This window comes from Oncorhynchus mykiss, chromosome 4 (assembly GCF_057628025.1).
Source record: "Oncorhynchus mykiss isolate SJ-2025 chromosome 4, ASM5762802v1, whole genome shotgun sequence".
Classification (NCBI taxonomy): domain Eukaryota; kingdom Metazoa; phylum Chordata; class Actinopteri; order Salmoniformes; family Salmonidae; genus Oncorhynchus; species Oncorhynchus mykiss.
Window position 1 is genome coordinate 20672087 of NC_143025.1, and position 23284 is coordinate 20695370.

General features: G+C 45.3%; 1 protein-coding gene across 1 annotated transcript; it reads right to left on the minus strand.

Annotated features, from left to right (window-relative positions):
• Positions 1–76: 76 nt before the first annotated feature.
• Positions 77–19141, minus strand: LOC110521478 (signal-transducing adaptor protein 1). Its single transcript, XM_036968474.2, has 13 exons — positions 18702–19141; positions 10287–10358; positions 10025–10144; positions 9882–9938; positions 5873–6024; positions 5646–5777; positions 5346–5415; positions 4486–4588; positions 4214–4315; positions 3782–3853; positions 3488–3565; positions 1287–1430; positions 77–1151 (listed from the first exon to the last, which is right to left on the minus strand). The coding sequence occupies exons 1-13, from the start codon at positions 18792–18794 to the stop codon at positions 1096–1098; spliced, it is 1251 nt and encodes a 416-aa protein (XP_036824369.2). The 5' UTR covers positions 18795–19141; the 3' UTR covers positions 77–1095.
• Between the last annotated feature and the right edge of the window lie 4143 nt (positions 19142–23284).

Below are 23284 nucleotides of genomic sequence, written 5' to 3' on the forward strand. Positions count from 1 at the left end.
CGGTGTGTCTCTCATTGTGTACATTTCAGGGGTAAAGACTACTACATTTTGTTCTCACAAGAATATAGACAGGATATAATCCCTGTAATTCATTTTATTTCAATCAGGACAAATTGGCTTCATTACTTTTCTGACATAGAACTGAGAGACAAATATAATGCTCCCAGTAAAGATTGTAGTGTTATATCAGAAGACAAAACTTAACAAGAGCCAAACAACACTGACCGGTATAGACAAATATTTGATACTGTAGGCCTATTGGATTATAGGAAAAATATGCATGGTGTGAATAATGTGACATTTACATGGCGATTTACAGTCTTAATTTGTTAGTGTGTGGTTTGGATGAAACGATCCAGGAAGGAGGAATCGATAAGGCATTCATCTTCTGAGAGTCTGAGCTGACAGCGAGCTCGGGAGACACCCAGGCACGCAGCCCAGGGTAGGAGGCGGCCAGACGGAGGGAAACACAGCCCATGTCGGTCTATTAGAGACATTAGCTTTGTTTACACGTTGTGCTAACATGGGAGTTTCATGATCTGATCAATATGATCCGATCAAGGTTTGTCGTGTTTACACATTGTATTAAATGTGACCAGATTCCCTGTATGCAAATTATTTGACAGATATTTTTTCTAAATAATATGAATGCATTTATTTTAAGACAAAGGTTCGAACTGTCAACAACACTAGAGGATGGTATAATGATTATTTCAATTGTTTGATCATCCAGATCTGTTTACACTTGATTGATATCAAGACAATGCATGCCTGACTACAATGTGTCTTTTAATCATCTGCACCAGTCTAAAAATGTGGGCAAGATCATGACAAAGGGTGCATGTTAGCACCAGGTATAAATGGGACTACAGACAGATTCTCTGGGAGAATTTGACCCAACGGCATCCGGCACCCATCCGACATGCTTTGAACTGTAATTCACATAAGCGACAGCACTTAACTGGCCCTAGTCGGGCCAATTTTAATCAAGCTTTAGGGCAGTAGTAGGGAGTTGAGCGAGTGTTCCCAATTTGTTGCGAGGCCAGTGTTGTAGTCGGTTTTTTCACCTGCAGATGGAATAGCTGCCAGGAGAGGTCACTGTTGATGCGCCAACCTCTTCTCCAACTTCAGTTTCAGCTCTGCAGATATGGCTGAAAGGAAGACAAGAGAGTCAAGAAACCAGCATTTAGGGGTTTAAGTTCCCTGAGCAATTACTTCTTATAATCATATTGTAGATGGTTGGAACTGTTCTAAATGAAAAGACAGAACCAAAACGGTTGACCTACTCTGAGCCACAACGTCTAGTGGGACAGAATTTACAGCGAGGCGTCTCAACCTGGCGTCAGGGGTATCTGTAGAGGTGCTGGGGGAGGTACGAGGTGTCGGAACAGGGGGCATCAGTGGTGGCTTCAGGGTCTTCCTCTCAGCTTCTACAACACAAGGGATAATGTTTTCATTGATTGATCAATTCCAAAAGGGAAGATTTAGTGTCACACAAGCGGCTACCCAAAAAAGAAACAAAAAACAATGAAACAAAGTACCATAATACGGGTGGTTCCACGAAACGAGTCCCTTTCGCGTCCCTTTGATATTTTAAGTCGAAATTGTGCACAAACATTGTATATAGTGTTGTACCGAAAGGTTGCTGGATCGAATCCCTGAGCTGACAAGGTAAAAATCTGTCGTGCCTGCCCCTGAGCAAGGCAGTTAACCCACTGGATGTCGATTATGGCAGCCCCCCCCCCCCCCCCCCCCCTGATCCAGGGGGGTTGGGTTAAATGCGGAAGACACATTTCAGTTGAATGCATTCAGTTGTACAACTGACTAGGTATCCCCCTTTCCCTTTTATATGTTTTCCTCGTCTTTCATTTGCTGTTTTTCAGCTTTATTGCCCTCTACTTGAGAGTATAGGTTCCTTATGCTAACACCACATTCCCTGTGTACGTGTGGTTTGTTCTAGTAGAAATACATCTATAACGTTCTGTTCTATCCTGTATTTCCATATGATATTACATCTAGTGGCCCTTTTGGGTACTTTAGATTACATCAGGTGTTTGCAATTACCTCTGGCTTGCTGTATGGCTTTATCTGTTCCCCTATTGTTTGTGGAGATATGCTCTGATGAAGGTCGACTAACCGTAAGCTCAGCTATAAGTGGCTGAGTCATTGTTACTCCAAAAGTTCATGAAATGCCTTTCAGTTTGTTATTGACCGAGGTTGTTAGAGTAGTCGGGGAGAGTGGAAACATTATCTACATGATTCAGCATCCCTACGACAAGGGAAATATAGTATTCTTTCTAACAAAGATACATTACATGACCAAAAGTATGTGGCATCCGGCCAAACCCAGATTTATCCGCTGAACTGCCAGATGGTGAAGCGGGATTCATCACTCCAGAGAACGTATTTCCACTGCTCGAGTGGAAATTAGCTTTACACCAGTCCAGCCGACGCTTGGCATGGTGTATGGGGATCTTAGGCTTGTGTGTGGCTGCTCGGCCATGGAAACCCATTTCATGAAACTCCCGACGAACAGTTATTGTGCTGACGTTGCTTCCAGAGGCAGTTTGGAACTCAGTAGTGAGTGTTGCAACCGAGAACAGACCATTTTTACGCGTTACGTGCTTCAGCACCTGGCAGTCACATTCTGTGAGCTTGTGTGGCCTACCACTTTGTGGCTGAGCTGTTGTTACTCCAAGACGTTTCCACTTCACAATAACAGCACTTACAGTAAACCGGGGCAGCTCTAGCAGGGCAGAAATTTGACAAACTGACTTGTTGGAAAGGTGTCATCCTATGACGGTGCCATGTTGAAAGTCACTGAGCTCTTCAGTGAGGCCATTCTACTGCCAATGTTTGTCTATGGAGAGTGCATGGCTGTGTGCTCAATTTTATACACCTGTCAGCAACGGGTGTGGCTGAAATAGCCAAATCCACTCATTTGAAAGGGTGTCCACATACTTTTGCATCCATAGGGTATCTACATACAGTGGGGAGAACAAGTATTTGATACACTGCCGATTTTGCAGGTTTTCCTACTTACAAAGCATGTAGAGGTCTGTATTTTTTTTTAATCATAGGTACACTTCAACTGTGAGAGACGGAATCTAAAACAAAAATCCAGAAAATCGGTTTGACACTTCAATTTGCTCGACATTCCAATACAAGGATGCACTTTCATGCTAGGTTTAGGACCTCATATTGTAGGTTATAGAAACCCAATCTAAAGTACAGAACAATCTTAAAATGATATACTTTTGTTTTGATACAAGCATCAAAAAATCTTTGTGAAAATTTGTGAAAATCCGTTTATTGGATCTAACTTGCTTACCACATTTTCCATGTGGTTTCTTCCTTCACAGACTCTCTTCCTAAATATTTGGTCAAATTATAAAATGCATGGTTTCCAAGAAAAAAAGGAACCCTTTGGCTCAACTCACCCCAATCTCTCCTAAAGTACCAGTAGTCTTAAGATAGTGGGACTCACTTGACAGACGGAAAGGTGTGGGAGGAGGCTGAAGGGGGTGAGCAGCCTGCACTGCAGTGCCTTCTTCCTTTTCTTGCTCTAGAAAAGCAAACAAACAGGAATAGCAACAGAGGGTGAGGAATGAAGTCATACCTGAAGTGTGTTGGAAGATGGAGCGCAGGGGGGACAGAGGAATGAAGTCATACCTGAAGTGTGTTGGAAGATGGAGCGCAGGGGGGGACAGAGGAATGAAGTCATACCTAAAGTGTGTTGGAAGATGGAGCGCAGGGGGGACAGAGGAATGATAGTACTCACGGGTGTCATTGAGGTAAAGGATCTCCCCTCTATCTGACTCAGACTCTGGAGTTGGCACGCGCTCTCTTGGACCTGGGATTAAAACACAATATTCCTTTTATGTCCTCTTTCCATTACAACTCATTGAATCTGGTCATTACTAAGGCAAAACATTGATCATTTGAAGCTTGAGAAAGAAGTTGCCAAGTAGATCTAGGATCAGATCCTTTCCCATGGTCTTACATCATATAGTCTAACACCAAGCAAATTAACTACCGGTCTTGTCTACCTGTCCAAAAATGTGTGTTAGCGGCCAATTCCTTATTTTAATGAGAGCTATAGTTGTAAAGTTGGTTAGAGATGATACTCTTGATGTAAAGCCAACATGGTGCCATTGTAAAGGTGTGTGTGATTGTTAACAGGGTCAAGGAGGTCCCAGGGAGGTCTGTATACCTGGTTTGGGAGGGAGGGCAGGGACTGGCACAGGGGGCATGGGAGTATTGGGGGCGCACTGCAGACTCTTCTCTCCACTCTCCTCATTTGCCTGAACAAATGCTGCATAGACAGCGGGTATTAATGTTATGACCAACACGACTGATAAGCCAGAGCCATATTTAACTTAAGATGGATAATTAACAGAAACACAGGGAAAAACTGAGAATTAGAGAGAGAGCGAGAGCGAGAGCATAAATGGTAGTAAATGGGGTGTGTGTGCTCTTTCTTACTGATGCTCTCTTCGTAGGGTCCCTCCATAATGAAGGGTGTCAGAGCTCCATTAGTCTTCTCCACAAGACAGTTGATGACACCATGCAGTGTGGCACAGGGGATCTACAGGCAGAACCCATATCATTAACAAACTGCATACACCACAGCTGAAAACAGCCTGTCAATATGGCTGCATTCAGACAGGCAGCTCAAATCGGATCTTTTTTTTCACTAATTGGTATTTTGACCAATAAGATCAGCTCTGAAAAAGATCTGCTGTGAAAAGATCTGATGTGATTAGTCAAAAGACCAATTAGTAGAAAAAATATCAGAATTGGCCGGTATCAGAATCAGTCTGCCTGTGTGAGTGCAGCCTATGCCTGAAAACAGACCGAGTCAACATGACTCATTTAGAGAAACATTTAGTACACACTGTACCAGCAATCAATCAGAGTTAAAATCTCAGAGATCGCCTACAGCAGAACTAAGGCCTTGTCCCGCTCATCACTTCAGAAAGGACCAATAAAGGTAAGATGTATTATTATCATACTGATTGAGTTGTCTGTAAATCAGGAGAAAACGGGGGCAGGCAAAGACAATCTGTTATGGTTTATTGTCCTGTGAGTACCTGTGGAATATTTCATCAGTCTCCCTTATCACGCCCTCCTTTTGGGTTAACCTGAGGTTCAATGCCTCTCTAGGGTCACAACGAGAATTCACTTTCATAAATTTAGATTTAGGAAAAGTGCAACATTGTTATTTGCCATAAAGAAAATAAATTTCTTTAAATGTAATATTTTGCATTAAAGTATTGTGTGTGGCAGTTGACAAGCATGTGTATTCCTGAAGGAGGAAGCAGGAATCCATTTGAAATACTCACTGGAGTCTCTACATCGAATGTGTATCCTCCGTCATGTTTCCTATCCACGCGATAGTGTCTGAATACAGACCTGACCGAAGAGAGATACGTTATCAAGGAGTGGCACATTAATGAATTATAAGTAATAATCAATCTATCTACTGGAATCTGTCACATCAACAAATAAGTATGCACTTCTCTTCACGTGACTCAGCCTGTGTGGCCTATCATGGACTATTAATCAAATGATCATGTGACATGCATTTTCTTTGACTGTACTGCAGATATCATTGTCGGGAATTGAGGGGAAAGGGGGGATACCCATTGAGGTCCTGTCGAGTGGTGACAGCCAATGAGACTCCGTCCCTGCTGGGCCGCAAGAGCAGGTTCCCACGGTCAGAGTGTCTTTCCAACATAATCTCTGCCTCGATACGAGACACTGGCTGGTAACACCTGCACACAGACCATCCACATATAACACATCTGAACAGAGGAAATCAAAGCCTATACAGAGTTAGGCAAAATCCATTAGTTTAGTGTATGCTTACGCAGGCATGTCCTCAACGAGACTGAGGTTGGAGCTGGATGCTGCAGCAAGGGTACGGGACAGGTTGTTCCGTCTCTCCCGCTCTGTCTCCACTGTCTCCCTCATCATGTGGATCTGGCCAGGCAGCAGGTTGAGTGAGCTGGGCACTGACAGCTGGAGGGAGAGACACACAGGGACTGTTTAATACTGTAATTTCTGAGACAATATTGGCTGAGCTGTGTTGTCTAATCCTATCAAATTCCCCACATATATAATTATACAATGCCAATAAACACTGACATTATACTGTCTGTGAATGCAGAGAGATACAAAAAGAACTAAGAGGAAGAGAGAGGAGGAAGGAGAGAGAGAGGAGGAAGGAGAGAGAGAGAGGAATGAGAAAGAGATGAGGAGAGATGAGGAGAGAGAGGAGGAAGGAGAAAGAGATGAGAAAGGAGAGAGGAGGAATGAGCGAGGAGGAAAGAGAGGGAGGAGGAAAGAGAGGGAGAAGGAGAGAGAGAGCGAGGAGGAAAGAGAGAGAGAGGAGGAAGGAGAGAGAGAGGAGAGAGAGGAAGGAGAAAGAGATGAGGAGAGATGAGAGAGGAGGAAGGAGAAAGAGATGAGAAAGGAGAGAGGAGGAATGAGCGAGGAGGAGAGAGAGAGGGGAGGAGGAAAGAGAGAGCGAGGAGGAAAGAGAGAGCGAGGAGGAAAGAGAGAGCGAGGAGGAAAGAGAGAGCGAGGAGGAAAGAGAGAGAGCGAGGAGGAAAGAGAGAGAGCGAGGAGGAAAGAGAGAGAGCGAGGAGGAAAGAGAGAGCGAGGAGGAAAGAGAGAGCGAGGAGGAAAGAGAGAGCGAGGAGGAAAGAGAGAGCGAGGGGGAAAGAGAGAGCGAGGGGGAAAGAGAGAGCGAGGGGGAAAGAGAGAGCGAGGGGGAAAGAGAGAGCGAGGGGGAAAGAGAGAGCGAGGAGGAAAGAGAGAGCGAGGAGGAAAGAGAGAGCGAGGAGGAAAGAGAGAGCGAGGAGGAAAGAGAGAGCGAGGAGGAGAGAGAGCGAGGAGGAAAGAGAGAGCGAGGAGGAAAGAGAGAGCGAGGAGGAAAGAGAGCATGGAGGAAAGAGAGAGCATGGAGGAAAGAGAGAGCGAGGAGGAAAGAGAGAGCATGGAGGAAAGAGAGAGCGAGGAGGAAAGAGAGAGCAGGGAGGAAAGAGAGAGCAGGGAGGAAAGAGAGCAGGGAGGAAAGAGAGAGCAGGGAGGAAAGAGAGAGCGAGAGAGGAGAGAGAGAGCGAGAGAGGAGAGAGAGAGGAGGAGGGAGAAAGAGGAGGAAGGAGAAAGAGGAAAGAGAGAGGAAGGAGAGAGGGGAGGAAAGAGAGAGCGAGGAGGAAAGAGAGAGCGCGAGGAAGAAAGCGAGAGCGCGAGGAGGAAAGCGAGAGCGCGAGGAGGAAAGCGAGAGCGCAAGGAGGAAAGCGAGAGCGCGAGGAGGAAGGAGAGAGGAGGAGATAGAGAGGAGGAGAAAGAGAGGAGAGAGAGAGGAGGAAGGAGGAGGAGGAAGGAGAGGAGGAGGAAGGAGAGGAGGAGGGAGGAGAGAGGGAGGAGAGAGAGAGGAGGGAGGAGAGAGGGAGGAGAGAGGAGGAGGGAGAGAGGATGAGAGAGAGAGGAGGAGGGAGAGAGGATGAGAGAGAGAGGAGGAGGGAGAGAGGAGGAGGGAGAGACGAGGAGGGAGAGAGGATGAGAGAGAGAGGAGGAGGGAGAGAGGATGAGAGAGAGAGGAGGGAGAGAGGATGAGAGAGAGAGGAGGAGGGAGAGAGGATGAGAGAGAGAGGAGGAGGGAGAGAGGATGAGGGAGAGAGGAGGAGGGAGAGAGGATGAGAGAGAGAGAGGGGAGGAAAGAGAGAGAGAGGGGAGGAAAGAGAGAGGGAGATGAGGAAAGAGAGGGAGATGAGGAAAGAGCGAGGAGGAAAGAGAGAGCGAGAGGAGGAAGGAGAGAGATGAGGAAGGGCAGAGATATGAGGAAGGACAGAGAAGGAGAAAGAGAAGAGGAAGGATAAAGAAGGAGAGAGAGAGGAGGAAGGCGAGAGAGGAGAGAGAGAGAGGAGGAAGGAGTGAGAGGAGGAAGGAGAGAGAGGAGGAAGGAGAAAGAGGAGGAAGGAGAAAGAGGAAGGATAAAGAGAGAGGGGAGGAAAGAGAGCAAGAAGGAAAGAGAGCAAGGAGGAAGGAAAGAGAGCAAGGAGGAAGGAAAGAGAGCAAGGAGGAAGGAGAGAGGAGGAGATAGAGAGGAGGAGAAAGAGAGGAGAGAGAGAGGAGGAAGGAGGAGGAGGAAGGAGAGAGAGGAGGGAGGAGAGAGGAGGAGGGAGAGAGGAGGGAGGAGAGAGGGAGGAGAGAGGAGGAGGGAGAGAGGATGAGAGAGAGAGGAGGGAGAGAGGATGAGAGAGAGAGGAGGAGGGAGAGAGGAGGAGGGAGAGAGGATGAGAGAGAGGAGGAGGGAGAGAGGATGAGAGAGAGAGGAGGGAGAGAGGATGAGAGAGAGAGGAGGAGGGAGAGAGGATGAGAGAGAGAGGAGGAGGGAGAGAGGATGAGGGAGAGAGGAGGAGGGAGAGAGGATGAGAGAGAGAGGAGGAGGGAGAGAGGATGAGAGAGAGAGAGGGGAGGAAAGAGAGAGAGAGGGGAGGAAAGAGAGAGGGAGATGAGGAAAGAGAGGGAGATGAGGAAAGAGCGAGGAGGAAAGAGAGCGAGAGGAGGAAGGAGAGAGATGAGGAAGGGCAGAGATATGAGGAAGGACAGAGAAGGAGAAAGAGAAGAGGAAGGATAAAGAAGGAGAGAGAGAGGAGGAAGGCGAGAGAGGAGAGAGAGAGAGGAGGAAGGAGTGAGAGGAGGAAGGAGAGAGAGGAGGAAGGAGAAAGAGGAGGAAGGAGAAAGAGGAAGGAGAAAGAGAGAGGGGAGGAAAGAGAGCAAGAAGGAAAGAGAGCAAGGAGGAAGGAAAGAGAGCAAGGAGGAAGGAAAGAGAGCAAGGAGGAAGGAGAGAGAGCGCGAGGAGGAAAGAGAGAGAGCGCGAGGAGGAAAGAGAGGAGGAAGGAAGGAGAGAGGATGAAAGAGAGAGCGAGGAGGAAAGAGAGAGCGCGAGGAGGAAAGAGAGCGCGCGAGGAGGAAAGAGAGAGCGCGAGGAGGAAAGAGAGAGCGCGAGGAGGAAAGAGAGAGCGCGAGGAGGAAAGAGAGAGCGCGAGGAGGAAAGAGAGAGCGCGAGGAGGAAAGAGAGAGCGCGAGGAGGAAAGAGAGAGCGCGAGGAGGAAAGAGAGAGCGCGAGGAGGAAAGAGAGAGCGCGAGGAGGAAAGAGAGAGCGCGAGGAGGAAAGAGAGAGCGCGAGGAGGAAAGAGAGAGCGCGAGGAGGAAAGAGAGAGCGCGAGGAGGAAAGAGAGAGCGCGAGGAGGAAAGAGAGCGCGAGGAGGAAAGAGAGAGCGCGAGGAGGAAAGAGAGAGCGCGAGGAGGAAAGAGAGAGCGCGAGGAGGAAAGAGAGCGCGCGAGGAGGAAAGAGAGAGCGCGAGGAGGAAAGAGAGAGCGCGAGGAGGAAAGAGAGAGCGCAAGGAGGAAAGAGAGAGCGCAAGGAGGAAAGAGAGCACGAGGAGGAAAGAGAGAGCGCGAGGAGGAAGGAGAGATGAGGAAGAAGAGGAAAGAGAGAGCGTGAGGAGGAAAGAGAGGAGGAAGGAAGGAGAGATGAGGAAGGAGAAGAGGAAAGAGAAGATGAAAAAGAGAGAGCGAGGAGGAAGGAGAAAGAGCGAGAGGAGGAAGAGAAATAGAGAGAGGAGGAAGGAGAGAGAGAGAGGTCACGCTTAAAAAGGTATTATCGTAGTCACTGCCAGGAAAAGGAAAAGTCCCTTTGTGATAGCATAATTCGCTTTTGATATCATTGTTTGTTGTTCACCAGGGCAATCAGAGCAGAGATAAAGGTATTATTCTCAGTTTACTGACCAGGTATTAGCAGGAAAAAAGATCATACTGAAAATATGTGGTATGGTTGTGAATGAACTGTATCCTGATTCACTAACCTCAACTACACAATAGATGAAACCTTTCCATAGTTCTCGAGCCTCTAGACTTGGGGCCTGTAGAGAGAGGGAGGGAGGGAGTCAAACCATTAAACACAATAAAGTTGCATAAAGACGATGAAAACGGTCCCCTATGTCCTTACAGTTATTTGGATCTCTTCGTCCTTCATGTACAGGAGGAATCCTGCTGCCTCCAGGTTTCTGTCTCCACTGCAGTCATCTGTCAAGGACATGACGTCACTGAGATCCAGTTTCTCAACATACTATTAAAAACACACACACAAGTAGGTGAAATATTGGATTGTCCCCAACTGCAATACATTCACCACTGTTCTTTTTTCTATTTAATGTACCACTGTCCCATCATAGCCCCCTCCTCTTGCCCATTACATTCAGGTAACTCACATCATTGTCTTTAGTGTTGTTGAAGAAGAAAAGAGTGTTCCCACACAAGCATGTCCATAGTCTCCGAGATGCCTGGACAGACAGACAGATTTAAGACTTGTTGGCAAAGAGATGGTGAAAGATACCCAAGACAATGGCAATTGACAAGAATTTCTGATTCAGATAACCTTTAACTCATTATCCATAGTTCATGTCATACCGTTGTGTAACAGCTGGACTACTGACATTATAAAGAGTGTTGACAGTAATCATTGGAGCTGACTGAACTGGTTTGCTAGTTCCAATCAGTTACGGAAATCACAGTATGTTTCTTAGTAAGGAAAATGTGCATCATTTGAGCCATCTGTCTATACTCTCTTGACACAAAAATTTAAATTATACATGCACTTGATTTTTCCTACTAGCACTGACTTTGCTGATAACTACTTTTGAGGGGAAATGTACTTGCTACGACTGATGTGTGGTCGTCTCACCTAACTATATTAAGATGAATGCACTAATTGGAAGTGGCTCTGGATAAGAGCGTACGCTATATGGCTCGAAGGTAAATGTAACGGAAGTAGGCAGGTGGCTTTCAGCACAAAGTGACACATTCGATTATTTTTGAGAATTGATCGCCCAGTGTAATTTATGCAAATCCTGTTGAACTGACTGACTCATGTCAGTTCGGGGACTAGTAACCGGAAGGTTGCAAGTTCAAACCCCCGCGCAGACAAGGTACAAATCTGTCGTTCTGCCCCTGAACAGGCAGTTAACCCACCGTTTCTAGGCCGTCATTGAAAATAAGAATTTGTTCTTAACTGACTTGCCTAGATAAATAAATAAAACATTTAAAAGTCTAGTTCCCATCAAGCCTACCTTTGTGAGTTTTATCCTGCAACTAAAAAGTACAAACTGGGAAAGATTTGGTGAAGTGTAAATGAAACGGTGGTAAATGACATATTTGTCTTTCAGCTTCTTCTGTTGATAAAACAACCGTATACTATCACGCGATGCCAATGACCCAGAACAGAGCCCCAACACTGTCAACTCATGTCTGCAAAGAGAAGAATAAAGGTTGGTCAATATCTCAATCTAATCTGTCACAACAGCCTGGTCTTATCTTAAAGATGTTCTCCGGTGATTTTTGAACTTTTTCTGTTGAAAAAACTAAATCCGAAGTCTATGTTATGGTGTGGGGTGCATTTTCCTGGCATGGTTTAGGTCCACTTGTAGAATCTATGCCAAGGCGCATTGAAGCTGTTCTGGCAGCTTGTGGCCCAACACCTTTTTAAGACATTACTATTTTGGCAGATACTTGTATGTGCTTGTGATAAAACTTAATCCACAGTTATTTTTTTATAAACTATTTATCCTCTGTGGCTAAATGATGCTCTCTGGTGTATTTTGAACATTGAGAGCGGGCTCCTGTGGTTGGTATTTCTATGTTTTTTGCCTCTTGGACCCCAGCCCAACTCACACAATTGACCAGTCACATTTATTTATTATGCTAATGATTTAAATGTTGTATTTATAAGTTACTCAATCAAGACAGGCCCCCCAGTTCCCCATGTGGGCCCCCTATCTCCTCTCCTCCCCCCCATCTGATGATTAGTAGAGCAGCAGTATATAAATGACTAACCTGTACCCCCGCACATTGACTCGGTACAGGTACCCACTGTACATAGCCTCGTTATTGTTATTGTGTTACTTTTTAAAATATATTTATTTTATTTATTTTGTAAATATCTATTTTCTTAAAACTACATTGTTGGTTAAGGGCTTTCTAAGTAAGCATGTCACGGGAAGGTCTATACCGGTTATATTCGGCGCATGTGACGAATAAAATTAGATTTGATTCAGGTTTTTTTTTATTAAAAAAGATATATACAAAAGTATGTGGACACGCCTTCAAATTAGTGAAATTGGCTATTTCAGCCACACCTGTTGCAGACAGGTGTATAAAATCGAGCACACAGCTATGCAATCTCCATAGACAAACATTGTCAGTAGAATGGCCTCACTGAAAAGCTCAGTGACTTTCAACATGGCACCATCATAAGATGCCACCTTTCCAACAAGTCAGATGAGATATGGCTTTTTCTTTGCAACTCTGCCTAGAAGGCCAGCATCCCGGAGTTGCCTCTTCACTGTTGACGTTGAGACTGGTGTTTTGCGGGTACTATTTCATGAAGCTGCCAGTTGAGGACTAGTGAGGTGTCTGTTTCTCAAACTAGACACTGATGTACTTGTCCTCTTGCTCAGTTGTGCACCGGGGCCACCCACTCCTCTTTTTATTGTGGTTAGGGCCAGTTTGCGCTGTTTTGTGAAGGGAGTCGTACACAGCGTTGTACGAGATCTTCAGTTTCTTGGCTATTTTTTCTAGCATAGAATAGCCTTCATTTCTCAGAACAAGAATAGACTGACGAGTTTCAGAAGAAAAAGTCTCAGTTTCTGGGCATGTTGAACCTGTAATCGAACCCACAAATGCTGATGCTCCAGATACTCAACTAGTCTAAAGAAGGCCAGTTGTATTACTTCTTTAATCAGGACAACAGTTTTCAGCTGTGCTAACATAATTGCAAAAGGGTTTTCTAATGACCACTTAGCCTTTTAAAATGATAAACTTGGATTAGCCAACACAACGTGGCATTGGAACACAGGAGTGATGGTTGCTGATAATGGGCCTCTGTACGCCTATGTAGATATTCCATTAAAAAAATTACCTGTTTCCAGCTACAATAGTAATTTACAACATTAACAATGTCTACACTGTATTTCTGATCAATTTGGTGTTATTTTAATGGGCAAAAAAAATGTGCTTTTCTTCCAAAAACAAGAACATTTCTAAGTGACCCCAAGCTTTTGAATGGTAGTGTAAATCAAATCAAATTTTATTGGTCACATTCACATGGTTAGCAGATGTTAATGCGAGTGTAGCGAAATGCTTGTGCTTCTAGTTCTGACCGTGCAGTAATATCTAACAAGAAAACTAACAATTTCACAACTACCTAATACACACAAGTGTAAAGGAATGTAAAGGAATATGTACATATAAATATATGGATGACCGATGGCCGGACGGCATAGTCAAGCCTTATATACACTGCTCAAAAAAATAAAGGGAACACTTAAACAACACAATGTAACTCCAAGTCAATCACACTTCTGTGAAATCAAACTGTCCACTTAGGAAGCAACACAGATTGACAATAAATTTCACATGCTGTTGTGCAAATGGAATAGACAACAGGTGGAAATTATAGGCAATTAGTGGGGACCACAGACCACTTCTCAGTTCCTATGCTTCCTGGCTGATGTTTTGGTCACTTTTGAATGCTGGCGGTGCTTTCACTCTAGTGGTAGCATGAGACGGAGTCTACATCCCACACAAGTGTCTCAGGTAGTGCAGCTCATCCAGGATGGAACATCAATGCGAGCTGTGGCAAGAAGGTTTGCTGTGTCTGTCAGCGTAGTGTCCAGAGCATGGAGGCGCTACCAGGAGACAGGCCAGTACATAAGGAGACGTGGAGGAGGCCGTAGGAGGGCAACAACCCAGCAGCCGGACCGCTACCTCCGCCTTTGTGCAAGGAGGAGCAGGAGGAGCACTGCCAGAGCCCTGCAAAATGACCTCCAGCAGGCCACAAATGTGCATGTGTCTGCTCAAACGGTCAGAAACAGACTCCATGAGGGTGGTATGAGGGCCCGACGTCCACAGGTGGGGGTTGTGCTTACAGCCCAACACCGTGCAGGAAGTTTTTCATTTGCCAGAGAACACCAAGATTGGTAAATTCGCCACTGGCACCCTGTGCTCTTCACAGATGAAAGCAGGTTCACACTGAGCACATGTGACAGATGTGACAGTCTGGAGACGCCGTGGAGAACGTTCTGCTGCCTGCAACATCCTCCAGCATGACCGGTTTGGCGGTGGGTCAGTCATGGTGTGGGGTGGCATTTCTTTGGGGGGCCGCACAGCCCTCCATGTGCTCGCCAGAGGTAGCCTGACTGCCATTAGGTACCGAAATGAGATCCTCAGACCCCTTGTGAGACCATATGCTGGTGCGGTTGGCCCTGGGTTCCTCCTAATGCAAGACAATGCTAGACCTCATGTGGCTGGAGTGTGTCAGCAGTTCTTGCAAGAGGAAAGCATTGATGCTATGGACTGGCCCGCCCGTTCCCCAGACCTGAATCCAATTGAGCACATCTGGGACATCATGTCTCGCTCCATCCACCAACGCCACGTTGCACCACAGACTGTCCAGATGCTTTAGTCCAGGTCTGGGAGGAGATCCCTCAGGAGACCATCCGCCACCTCATCAGGAGCATGCCCAGGCGTTGTAGGGAGGTCATTCAAGCACGTGGAGGCCACACACACACTACTGAGCCTCATTTTGGCTTGTTTTAAGGACATTACATCAAAGTTGGATCAACCTGTAGTGTGGTTTTCCATTTTCATTTTGAGTGTGACTCCAAATCCAGACCTCCATCGGTTGATAAATTTGATTTCCATTGATCATTTTTGTGTGATTTTGTTGTCAGCACATTCAACTATGTAAAGAAAAAAGTATTTAATAAGAATATTTCATTCATTCAGATCTAGGATGTGTTATTTTAGTGTTCCCTTTATTTTTTTTGAGCAGTGTATATTTAATATTTTTTCACTGCAAACGCAAACCACATGAAGACTCAGGAACTGCTCTCAATGAGTGTATACAGCCTGATGTCGCTCTGCTAATCATCAGGTGGGGAGGTAGGAGGCCTACGTGGGTAACTTACCTATACAAAATAAATTATAAACTGCATAATAAATAAATGTGACTGTTCAAATGTGTGAGTCAGGGGCTGGGCCCGCAGACTCGGTCGACCTTTAAGTCTTTGTTGGAAGACTCATCTCTTTGGTAGTTCCTATGATTGAGTGTACGGTCGTGGCCAAAAGTTTTGAGAATGACATGAATGTTAATTTTTACAGAGTCTGCTGCCTCAGTTTGTATGGTGTCAATTTGCATATACTCCAGAATGTTATGAAGAGTGATCAGATGAATTGCAATTAATTGCAAAGTTCCTCTTTATCATGCAAATGAACTGAATCCCCAAAAAACATATCCACTGCATTTCAGCCCTGCCACAAAAGGACCAGCTGACATCATGTCACTGATTCTCTCGTTAACGCAGGTGTGAGTGTTGACGAAGACAAGACTGGAGATCACTCTGTCATGCTGATTGAGTTTGAATAACAGACTGGAAGCTTCAAAAGGAGGGTGGTGCTTGGAATCATTGTTCTTCCTCTGTCAACCATTGTTACTTGCAAGGCAACATGTGCCATCATTGCTTTGCACAAAAAGGGCTTCACAGGCAAGCATATTGCTGCTCGTAAGATTGCACCTAAATCAACCATTTATCAGATCATCAAGAACTTCAGGGAGAGTGGTTCAATTGTTGTGAAGAAGGCTTTAGGGCGCCCAAGAAAGTCCAGCAAGCGCCAGGACCGTCTCCTAAACTTGATTCAGCTGCGGATCGGGGCACCACCAGTACAGAGCTTGCTCAGGAATGGCAGCAGGCAGGTGTGAGTGCATCTGCACGCACAGTCAGGCAAAGACTTTTGGAGGATGGCCTGGTGTCAAGAAGGGCAGCAAAGAAGCCACTTCTCAAGGAAAAACATCAGGGACAGACTGATATTCTGCAAAAGGTACAGGGATTGGAATGCTGAGGACTGGGGTAAAGTCATTTTCTTTGATAAATCCCCTTTTAGATTGTTTGGGGCATCCGGAAAAAAGACAAGGTGAGCGCTACCATCAGTCCTGTGTCATGCCAACAGTAAAGCATCCTGAGACCATTCAATGGTGGGGTTGCTTCTCAGCCAAGGGATTGGGCTCACTCACAATTTTGCCTAAGAACACAGCCATGAATAAAGAATGGTACCAACACATCCTCTGAGAGCAACATCTCCCAACCATCCAGGAACAGTTTGGTGATGAACAATGCCTTTTCCAGCATGATGGAGCACCTTGCCATAAGGCAAAAGTGATAACTAAGTGGCTCGGGAACAAAACTTTGATATTTTGGGTCCATGATCAGGAAACTCTCCAGACCTTAATCCCATTGAGAACTTGTGGTCAATCCTCAAGAGGCGGGTGGACAAACAAAAACCCACAAATTCTGACAAACTCCAAGCATTGATTATGCAAGAATGGGCTGCCGTCAGTCAGGGTGTGGCCCAGAAGTTAATTGACAGAATGCCAGGGTGGATTGCAGAGGTCTTGAAAAAGAAGGGTCAACACTGCAAATATTGACTCTTTGCATCAACTTCATGTAATTGTCAATAAAAGCCTTTGACACTTATGAAATGCTTGTAATTAGATGTCAGTATTCCATAGTAACATCTGACAAAAATATCTAAAGACACTGAAGCAGCAAACTTTGTGAAAATTAATATGTGTGTCATCCTCAAAACTTTTGGCCACGACTGTAGTCTGGCCCAGGGGTGTGAAGGTGAATGCAAAGGCACTAGATTAACGAACCACCCTTGTTGTCTCTGCCTGGCCGTTTCCCCTCTCTCCACCGAGATTCTTTGCCTCTCATCCTATTACGGGGGCTGAGTCACTAGCTTACTTGTGCTCTTCCATCCCGTCCCTAGGAGGGGTGCGTCACTTGAGCCACTGATGTGATCTTCCTGTCCGGGTTTGGCATCCCTCTCGTGTTTGTGCCGTGGGGGAGATCTTCGTGGGCTATACTCAGCCTTGTCTCAGGGTAGTAAATTGGTGGTTTGAAGATATCCCTCTAGTTGGTATGGGAGCTGTGCTTTGGCAAAGTTGGTGGGGTTATATCCTGCCTGGTTGGCCCTGTCCGGGGGTATCGTCAGACGGGGTCACAGTGTCTCACGACCCCTCCTGTCTCAGCCGCTAGTATTTATGCTGCAATAGTTTGTGTCGGGGGGCTAGGGTCAGTCTTATGTCTGGAGTATTTCTCCTATCTTATTCGTTGTCCTGTGTGAATTTAAGTATGCTCCCTCTAATTCTCTCTCTCTCTCCCTCCCCTCCCAGAGGACCTGAGCCCTGGGACCATTGCTCAGGACTACCTGCCCGGATGACTCCTTGCTGTCCCCAGTCCACCTGGTCATGCTGCTGCTCCAGTTTCAACTGTTCTGCCTGCTGCTATGGAACCCTGACCTGTTCACCGGACGTGCTACCTTGTCCTGGACCTGCTGTTTTCAACTCTATCTACCGCACCTACTGTCTCTAACTCTGAATGCTCTTCTATGAAAAGCCAAATGATATTTACTCCTGAGGTGCTGACCTGTTGCACCCTCTACAGCCACTGTGATTATTATTATTTGATCCTGCAGGTCATCTATGAATGTTTGAACATCTTTGCCATGTACTGTTATAATCTCAACCCACACAGCCAGAAGAGGACTGGCCACCCCTCATTCTGAGAGTCTGATTCTCTAGGTTTCTTCCTAGGTTCCTGCCTTTCTAGGGAGTTTTTCCTAGCCATCGTGCTTCTACATCTGCATTGCTTGCTGTTTGGGGTTTTAGGCTGGGTTTCTGTATAGCAATTTGTGACATTTTTTTATGATTTTATTATAATTTTTTATACAACCATGCTCTCAATTTTCAAAATACACCAGAGAGCATAATTTAGCCACAGAGGATCAATAGTTTATAAAAAAATATGTGGATTAAGTTTTATGAAGCACATACAGGTATCTACCAAAATGAAGGAAACACCAACATAAAGTGTCTTAAAAGGGTGTTAAGCCACCACAAGCTGCCAGAACAGCTTCAATCCACTTTTGCAAATATTCTTACAAGTGGACATAAACCATGCCAGGAAAATGCACCCCACACCATAACATGTACTTTATATTCTTGTTTACTCAGTGTTTCCTTTATTTTGGCAGTTACCGGTATGCCTACAGTCAGAAAGACCGCTGTGTGGGCAGCATGCGCGCCATGATCCGTACACTAGCAAAGTATGCCAGTCCTACCATATGTGGAATATATTTCTATTGCTGGTTGCAGCTGTCAGTTTGTCTTTTGGAGATTTCAAAATACAATACTGTGAAAAATGTAGGTTGAAAAGCACATGCCTAACTGCTGAAAAGAGAAGACTAATCTGCCTATAGAAACAACAAAAAAATCTTCATCAACCTCCAATTTGAAGCTAACCGCAGCACTGTTTTTCAAAGTAGCTCATCTTGAGATAGTCTATTATCACGATGAGCACATCGACCATCCCTGTGAGTAGCCTATGGCCTCATATTCATCATTAGGCTAGTCACAGTGTGCCAATATAGTCACACCCTGCCTATATATATCACGGAGTATGAACTAAACGGGTATAGAGCAAACAACGCAATTACCCCAGTGATTTTACCCACACACCGCTACTGACAACAAACATAGACGAAATGTATCTATCACAAAATCCTTATACCGTGTCGTTGAATAATCTCTTCTCCAGGTATCCTTCGTAGTAGCAGTGTGCAAAATGGTTGCTCCGTCGTCTGGCTCGCTTGGGGGTCGCCATCAGTGTCGTGCACGGACGCAGAGTTTACGCACGGGGACAATAGTTCCCTGCTCTCCTGGTTAAGTGATTTGACAACACCTGGGTGGAGTAATGGCTTCAAAAAAAGTGAGAAATTATATATATATTTTCAGTGCGAGAGTTCCTGTCAGATTAAGGTTTGGTTAGTAGTCCAAGGTGAAATTTGGAAAAGCTTTTGTTTTCTGCTCAATTATCATCTGAGATTCCTCTCGACTGGAAACTATTTTAGCTGGTAATTGCACTCTCCGTTGATCTGTAGTAGGCAGTCGACTGCAAGTGACACTCGACTCAAGGCAAGTATCTGTCTCCAAACACGCCCACAACAGGCTAAACACTCCTTGGTCTATTTCACACATTGGGCCATACACATTTTCCAGGTAAGGACGGGCTCTGACATTTTAACAAAACGTTTCCGCGAGTGCGGGAACTACCGTAACAAAAAAACCCAGTCAAAACCCAGTCAAAGGGTTGGAATTCAAATAAAATTTGATTTGTCACATGCGCCGAATACAACCGCGAAATGCTTACTTACAAGCCCTTAATGAACAATGCAGTTCAAGAAATAGAGAAAATAAAATATTTACGAAATAAACTAAAGTAAAAAATAAATAAAAAAGTAACACAATAAAATAACAATAACGAGGCTATATACAGGGGCTACCTGTACCGAGTCAATGGGCAGGGGTACAGGTTAGTCGAGGTAATTTGTACATTTAGGCGAGGGGGGGGGGTCAATATAAATAGTCCTGGTGGCCATTTGTTTAATTGTTCAGCATTCTTATGGCTTGGGGGGTAGAAGCTGTTAAGGAGCCTTTTGGATCTAGACTTGGTGCTCCAGTACCACTTGCCATGTGGTAGCAGAGAGAACAGTCTATGACTTGGGTGGCTGTAGTATTTGACAATTTTTTGGGCCTTCCTCTGACACCACCTAGTATATAGGTCCTGGATGGCCCGAAGCTTGGCCCCAGTGATGTACTGGGCAGTACGCACTACCCTCTGTAGCGCCTTATGGTAGGACGCCAAGCAGTTGCCATACCTGGCAGTGATGCAACCGGTCAGGATGCTCTCAATGGTGCAGCTGTAGAGATTTTTGAGGATCTTGGGACCTATACCAAATATTTTCAGTCTCCTGAGGGGGAAAAGGTGTTGTTGTGCCCTCTTCACGACTGTCTTGGTGTGTTTGGACCATGATAGTTTGTTGGTGATGTGGACACCAAGGAACTTGAAACTCTCGACCCACTCCACTACAGCACTGTTGATCTTACGCAGCCGTGGGTGAACAGGGAGTACACCCCTGAGGGGCCTCTGTTGAGGATCAGTGTGACAGATGTGGGAGCGACCTGTAAGGAAGTCCAGGATCCAGTTGCAGAGGGAGGTGTTTAGTCCCAGGGTCCTTAGCTTAGTGATGAGCTTTGTGGGCACTGTGGTGTTGAACGCTGAGCTGTAGTCAATGAACAGCATTCTCACATAGGTGTTCCTTTTGTCCAGGTGGGAAAGGGCAGTGTGGAGTGCGAGTTTGGAAATGTAATAGGCCCAAACCGAATGTATGGTGACAATAAGTAGCCTAGGCCTATTGTCACAGTGAGGGTTTACTTGTAAGTGGTTTTGCTGGCCTCCACCTGATTTGTTTGGTTAATTTTCTTCTTTTAGAGCTGAAGGAACATCGTGAGGAGGAAAGAGGCGAGGAATCACGGACAAGTTCTGGCCTGGTTTAGATCTTATCTGTCGGAAAGATATCAGTTTTGTCTCTGTGAATGGTTTGTTCTCTGACAAATCAACTGTAAATTTCGGTGTTCCACAAGGTTCCGTTTTAGGACCACTATTGTTCTCACTATATATTTTACCTCTTGGGGATGTCATTCAAAAACATAATGTTAACTGTCACTGCTATGCGGATGACACACAGCTGTACATTTCAATGAAACTTGGTGAAGCCCCAAATTGCCCTCGCTAGAAGCCTGTGTTTCAGACATAAGGAAGTGGATGGCTGCAAACTTTCTACTTTTAAACTCGGACAAAACAGAGATGCTTGTTCTAGGTCCCAAGAAACAAAGATATCTTCTGTTGAATCTGACAATTAATCTTAATGGTTGTACAGTCGTCTCAAATGAAACTGTGAAGGACCTTGGCGTTACTCTGGACCCTGATCTCTCTTTTGACGAACATATCAAGATTGTTTCAAGGACAGCTTTTTTCCATCTATGTAACATTGCAAAAATTAGAAACTTTCTGTCCAAAAATGATGCAGAAAAATTCTAGGTTCGACTACTGCAATGCTCTACTTTCCGGCTACCTGGATAAAGCACTAAATAAGCTTCAGTTAGTGCTAAATACGGCTGCTAGAATCCTGACTAGAACCAAAGAATTTGATCATATTACTCCATTGCTAGCCTCCCTACACTGGCTTACTGTCAAGGCAATGGCTGATTTCAAGGTTTTACTGCTAACCTACAAAGCATTACATGGGCTTGCTCCTACCTATCTCTCTGATTTGGTCCTGCCGTACATACTTACACGTACGCTACGGTCACAAGACGCAGGCCTCCTAATTGTCCCTAGAATTTCTAAGCAAACAGCTTGAGGCAGGGCTTTCTCCTATACAGCTCCATTTTTATGGAATGGTTTGCTAACCCATGTGAGAGACGCAAACTCGGTCTCAACCTTTAAGTCTTTACTGAAGACTCATCTCTTCAGTGGGTCATATGATTGAGTGTAGTCTGGCCCAGGAGTGTGAAGGTGAACGGAAAGGCTCTGGAGCAACGAACCGCCCTTGCTGTCTCTGCCTGGCCGGTTCCCCTCTTTCCACTGGGATTCTCTGCCCCTAACCATATTACAGGGGCTGAGTCACTGGCTTACTGGTGCTCTTCCATGCCATCCCTAGGAGAGGTGTGTCACTTGAGTGGGTTGAGTCACTGATGTGATCTTCCTGTCTGGGTTGGCGCACCCCCTTGGGTTGTGCCGTGGCGGAGATCTTTGTGGGCTATACTCAGCCTTGTCTCAGGATGGTAAGTTGGTGGTTGAAGATATCCCTCTAGTGGTGTGGGGGCTGTGCTTTGGCAAAGTGGGTGGGGTTATATCCTTCCTGTTTGGCCCTGTCCGGGGGTATCATCGGATGGGGCCACAGTGTCTCCTGACCCCTCCTGGCTTAGCCTCCAGTATTTATGCTGCAGTAGTTTATGTGTCGGGGGGCTAGGGTCAGTTTGTTATATCTGGAGTACTTCTCCTGTCTTATCCGATGTCCTGTGTGAATCTAAGTATGCTTTAATTCTCTCTTTCTTTCTCTCTCTCTCTGGCAGGAGCTGAGCCCTAGGACAATGCCTCAGGACTACCTGGCATGATGACTCCTTGCTGTTCCCAGTCCACCTGGCCGTGCTGCGCTCCAGTTTCAACTGTTCTGCCTGTGATTATTATTATTTGACCATGCTGGTCATTTATGAACATTTGAACATCTTGGCCATGTTCTGTTATAATCTCCACCCGGCACAGCCAGAAGAGGACTGGCCACCCCTCATAGCCTGGTTCCTCTCTAGGTTTCTTCCTAGGTTTTGGCCTTTCTAGGGAGTTTTTCCTAGCCACCGTGCTTCTACACCTGCATCGCTTGCTGTTTGGGGTTTTAGGCTGGGTTTCTGTACAGCACTTTGAGATATCAGCTGATGTACGAAGGGCTATATAAATACATTTGATTTGATTTGATTAGATGCATAGGACTGGAAGAGGAAATTCTCTAGTGGGGGATAAATATTTTATTTTTGCTTGAAGCGAAATAGAATGGGCACACTGGCCACATAGCGGCTATCTCAAAGCACCGAGCGACACTATCTTTCCGGAAGCAGGAATTGATATCTGATTCAATACTATGTAATTACTAATGGATACTAATGGATAGATAAATATATTTTTTGACTATAACAAACGGTGTCTGATAGCTACTGAACAGCAACAATTTACAATGAGATATAACCTATATGATCAAAGAAACATCGCTTTAGTTTACGGGGAGAGTGACAAGGACGGGAATGAGGGAGAAAGAAAAATGAGGAATTGACATTAAAACACCACAACACTACACTGCAGACGCGTTCATGTTACGTTTTTGCATAATAGCATAATAGCTTGCCAGCCAGTGTGGCAAAGTGTGTTTATTGAACCCTTCTGAGCATTGATCAAAACCTCTAGCGGCTCTCAAACGCTTTCATGGAAATGGGTGAGAATAATACATGATTTTAATTAAAATGTTGAGTGAAATTCATCTCGAGGAGCAGGCCTCGAGTTGCGGATGAATAACCAATGGCCAAGAATAAAGAACAACGCGCATCCATCTTTAAATGTAATAGTGGTAATTAATACAATTAGATCAAATCAGTAGGCTACTATTTTATCCCTATATGGAATGCCTTCTGCATTTCTTTTTTTCTTACTAACCATATAAACAGACGCTGTTTCACAAAAGCCACAACATTAAATAGGGCTAT

What these genes read in the sequence shown, in the direction of transcription:
- LOC110521478 (XM_036968474.2), bottom strand. Translation starts at nt 18,794, where the DNA reads ATGGCGACCCCCAAGCGAGCCAGACGACGGAGCAACCATTTTGCACAC. An exon ending in AGAGATTATTCAACGACACG is followed by an intron (nt 10,359 to 18,701) that starts GTATAAGGATTT and finishes CTGTCTGTCCAG; the next exon opens with GCATCTCGGAGACTATGGAC. An exon ending in CTCGTTGAGGACATGCCTGC is followed by an intron (nt 5,778 to 5,872) that starts GTAAGCATACAC and finishes GTCTGTGTGCAG; the next exon opens with GTGTTACCAGCCAGTGTCTC.